Below are 3,948 nucleotides of genomic sequence, written 5' to 3'. Positions count from 1 at the left end.
CCTGAGCAACTGTCATACAGCATGACACATTGTAACCACATTTTTTTTTTAAGTTTGTTGAATGAAAAGTCCTATTTTGGTTGCAGTCAAGAACTCTGCTCTTAGTATCATTTGATATGCCATGAAAGACAAGGAGCCATCACTAGTCTTCCAGCCTCCAGAAGGGTGTTACTCAGTCTCAGGATGAGACTTTGAATTTCTCTTTCACAGAAATTAGAACTATTTCAGGAAAAGCAGAAGCATATCAGAATTTTGTTGCACTCAGTCCTGAATAATCTATAGCTCTTTTCTTCTATAAGATGCAAACCAGGATGACTCTTATACCTTGATTATAAGCAAAGACTCCCAGAGGACCAACATGGCATGTGAGGCCCTTCACAGTGTTGTTCCTATCTACCCCTTAGCCAAATCTCCAGCCACAAAACCCTTAATTACTTCTTGTTCCTAGAATGCTCCCTACTGGTTTATTTTTTTTAACTTTATTGAGGAATAATTGACTAATATAATTGTATATATTTATAGTGTACAATGTGATGATTTAACATATGTATGTATTATAGAATAATTACCAAGAGCAAGATAATTAGCACATCCATCACTTCACACAGTGAAAAAATCAGAATTTTTTTTTTCAGATTTCAAGTATAAGTGATATCATACAGTATTCTTCTTTTTCTGTCTGGCTTATTTCACACAGCATAATGCACTCCAGGTTCATCCATGTTATGAAAAATGATAGGATTTCCTTTTTTATGGGGGAATTTTATGTCCATATCTATACATTTTCTTCTAGGAGTTTTATGGTTTCAGTTCTTACCTTTAAGTCTTTAATCCATTTTGAGTTAATTTTTGTGAGTGGTGTAAGATAGGGGGGTATAGTTTCACTCTTTTGCATGTGAGTATAGAGTTTTCCTAACACCGTTTATTTTTATTTAAAATTTTTTTTGGTTTTGAACCTTTAATGAGAAAAGTGTATATATAATATTGAGCTCAAGTACACTTTGTGTTTCATGTGTCACTGGGCCAAGGGTTGGGGATACAGAGAACAGAACTAACAAACAGGATATATGTAAACAAAGATACACAAGGTCACAGAATGAGAAACTGGTGCTTGGCACTGTTTTAAGTCTAGGTTACCTCATCACTCAGCAGCATTTTGGGGATCCCACGGCTGATGGGGAATAGAAATCCAGACTCTGGGCATTGCAGGGCACCCTCCAACACATCCACCTCTAGCAGCACATGGTGCATATTTCTCAGAAAATTCTCCTTATGTTCATGTCCTTGAATTGGCTTTTTGGGCACCTTGAACAGATGCAAGGTGTCTGAAGCCTCCAGAAGCACCGCCCACTCCACTTCAGGTATCATACCCGCCACGAAGTCGGGGTTGGACTCCACAGGGTTAATGCGGACTTCAGTGGTTTGGAGGCACGGGGCAAAGCCACAGGCCCCCATTCCCTGCACATGAAAGCTCAGCAGGTTGTGGGTGAGCAGCTTCATGTCAACTCAACACCTCCTAACACCATTGATTGAACAGACTATTCTTTCCTCATGGTGGGCTCTTCACACTCTTGTCAAAAATTAGTTGACCACACATGTCTGGTTTTATTTCTGAGATACCTATTCTGTTCCACTGGTCTATGTGTCTGTTTTTATGCCAGGACCATACCATTTTGATTAATATAGGTTTATAACAGTTTGAAATCAGGAATGGTGATGTCCTTCTGCTTTGTTTTTCTTTCTCAAGATTGCTTTGCCTATTTGGGTCTTTTGTGATCCCATACAAAATTTAGGATAGATTTTTCTATTTCTGTGTATATTACCATTGAAATCCTGTTAGGGATTGCACTGAATCTGCAGATTGCTTTGGATGGTATTAACATTTTCACTATATTAATTCTTCCAATCTAAGAACACAGGCTATCTTTCCATTTGTTTGTATTTTCTTCAATTCCTTTCATCAATGTCATATAATTTCAATGTACAGCTCTTTCACCTCACTGATTAATTTATTCCTAGGTATTTTATTTTTGATACTATTGTAAATGAGATGGTTTTCTTAATTTCTCTTTCAGATACTTCATTTCTAGTGTATAGAAATGCAACTGAATTTTGTATGTTGATTTTGTACCCTGCAACTTTACTGAATTCATTTATTAGTTCTGACATGTTTTGGGTGGCACATTTAAGGTTTTCTATACATAAGATCACATCACCTGCAAACAATTTTACTTTTTTCTTTTTGATTTAGATGATTTTTTATTTCTTTTTCTTGCCTAACTGCTGTGGCTAGGACTTCCAGACTTTGTTGAATAGAAGTAGCAAGAATGTGCTTCTTTGTCTTGTTCTTGATTTTAGAGAAAAAACTTTTAACTTTTCACCATTGAGTATGATGTTAGTTGTGGACTTTTCATATTTGGGTTTTATAATGTTGAGATTATATATTCCTTCTATACTTTACTTGTTGAGAGTTTTTTTTTTAATTATGAAAGGATGTTGAATTTTGTCAAATGCTTTTTTTCTGTATCTATTAATATGGTCATGTGATTTTTATCCTTCATTCTGTTGATGTGTTATATCACATTTATTGATTTGTAAATTTTTTGTTTTTAGTGGCAAGTGATTCTTTTTATTATTTCTAAGGGATCTTGGTTTTATTGGCAATAGAAGATACTTAATTGGCACCTCTTTTTTTAAAATTAGAGTATAGTTGCTTTACAATATTGTCTTAGTTTATACTGTACAGCAAAGTGAATCAGCTATATGTATACATATATCCCCGTTTTTTTTTATTTCCTTCTCATTTAGGTCACCACAGTGCACTGAGTAGAGTTCCCTGTGCTATACAGTAGATTCTCATTAGTTATCTATTTTACACATAGTATCAATAGTGTATATATGTCAATCCCAATGTCCCAACTCATCCCACCACCACCCCCCTTTCCCTCTTGGTATCCATATGTTTGTTCTCTATGTCTGTGTCTCTGTTTCTACTTTGTAAATAAGATCATCTATACCAGTTTTTTCAGATTCCACATACATGCATTAATATATGGTATTTGTTTTTCTCTTTCTGACTTACTTCAATCTGTATGAGTCTCTAGGTCCATCCATGTTTTAATTATTTTTTAAACAGGACAGAGACTCCTTCTGCCATCAGATGTCTTTCTGCTTGACTGAACTGCACCTGTGGTCTTTGAAGAATACCTTAATTAAAAAATATTTTATTGCTAAAAAATGCTAAACATCATATGAACTTTCAGCAAGTCATAATCTCTTTGCTGGTGGAGGGTCTTGCCTCAGTGTTGAAGGGTGGTGGTTTGATTTGCAAATTTTGGACCATCCCTATTTCTCAAGCATAAATTCCACTTGACCATGGTGTATGATCATTTTAATGTGCCATTGAATTCAGTTGCTAGTATATTGTTGAGAATTTTTATCTATGTTTATCAGAGATATTGGCCTGCAATTTTATTTTCTTTTAGCATCCTTGTCTGGCTTGGTATCAGGGTAATGTTAGCCTCATAAAATGAGTTTGAAATTGTTCCTTCTTCTTTAATGTTTTGGAAGAGTTTGAGATTTTGTTTTCTTAATACATCTAGCCACTTTTTGTCTTTTAGTTGAAGAATTCAAACCATTTGCATTTAGAGTAATTATTGACAGGTGAGAACTTACTATCATCATTTTGTTAATTGTTTTCTGATTGCTTTGTAGTTTCTTGTTCCTTTCTTCCTCTCTTGCTGTCTTTCTTTTCAAAGTGATAATTTTTTGGTTATGATTTGTTTTAATTCTTTTCTCTTTATCATTTACGAACCTATTATAGATTTTTGCTGTGATTACTATGAGGCTTTCAAAATACAGCTTATAGTTATAACAGTCAATTTTAAACTGGTAACAACTTCAACTGCATAAAAACCTTGCACACATTTACTTGCCCCCTTGACATTT

General features: G+C 34.6%; 1 protein-coding gene across 1 annotated transcript; it reads right to left on the bottom strand.

The window, feature by feature from the left end:
- Positions 1-1,128: 1,128 nt before the first annotated feature.
- On the bottom strand, positions 1,129-1,500 carry LOC308629619 (multifunctional methyltransferase subunit TRM112-like protein; the record flags this gene model as incomplete). The annotated part of the gene is made up of 1 exon (XM_081257668.1): positions 1,129-1,500. One exon carries the CDS (start codon positions 1,498-1,500, stop codon positions 1,129-1,131), a length of 372 nt encoding a protein of 123 aa, XP_081113794.1.
- Between the last annotated feature and the right edge of the window lie 2,448 nt (positions 1,501-3,948).

Source organism: Mesoplodon bidens (assembly GCF_964165515.1).
Source record: "Mesoplodon bidens genome assembly, chromosome: 2".
In the NCBI taxonomy this organism is placed as follows: domain Eukaryota; kingdom Metazoa; phylum Chordata; class Mammalia; order Artiodactyla; family Ziphiidae; genus Mesoplodon; species Mesoplodon bidens.
Note: the sequence above shows the minus strand (reverse complement) of the source record. Positions and strands in the feature narration are given on the sequence as shown.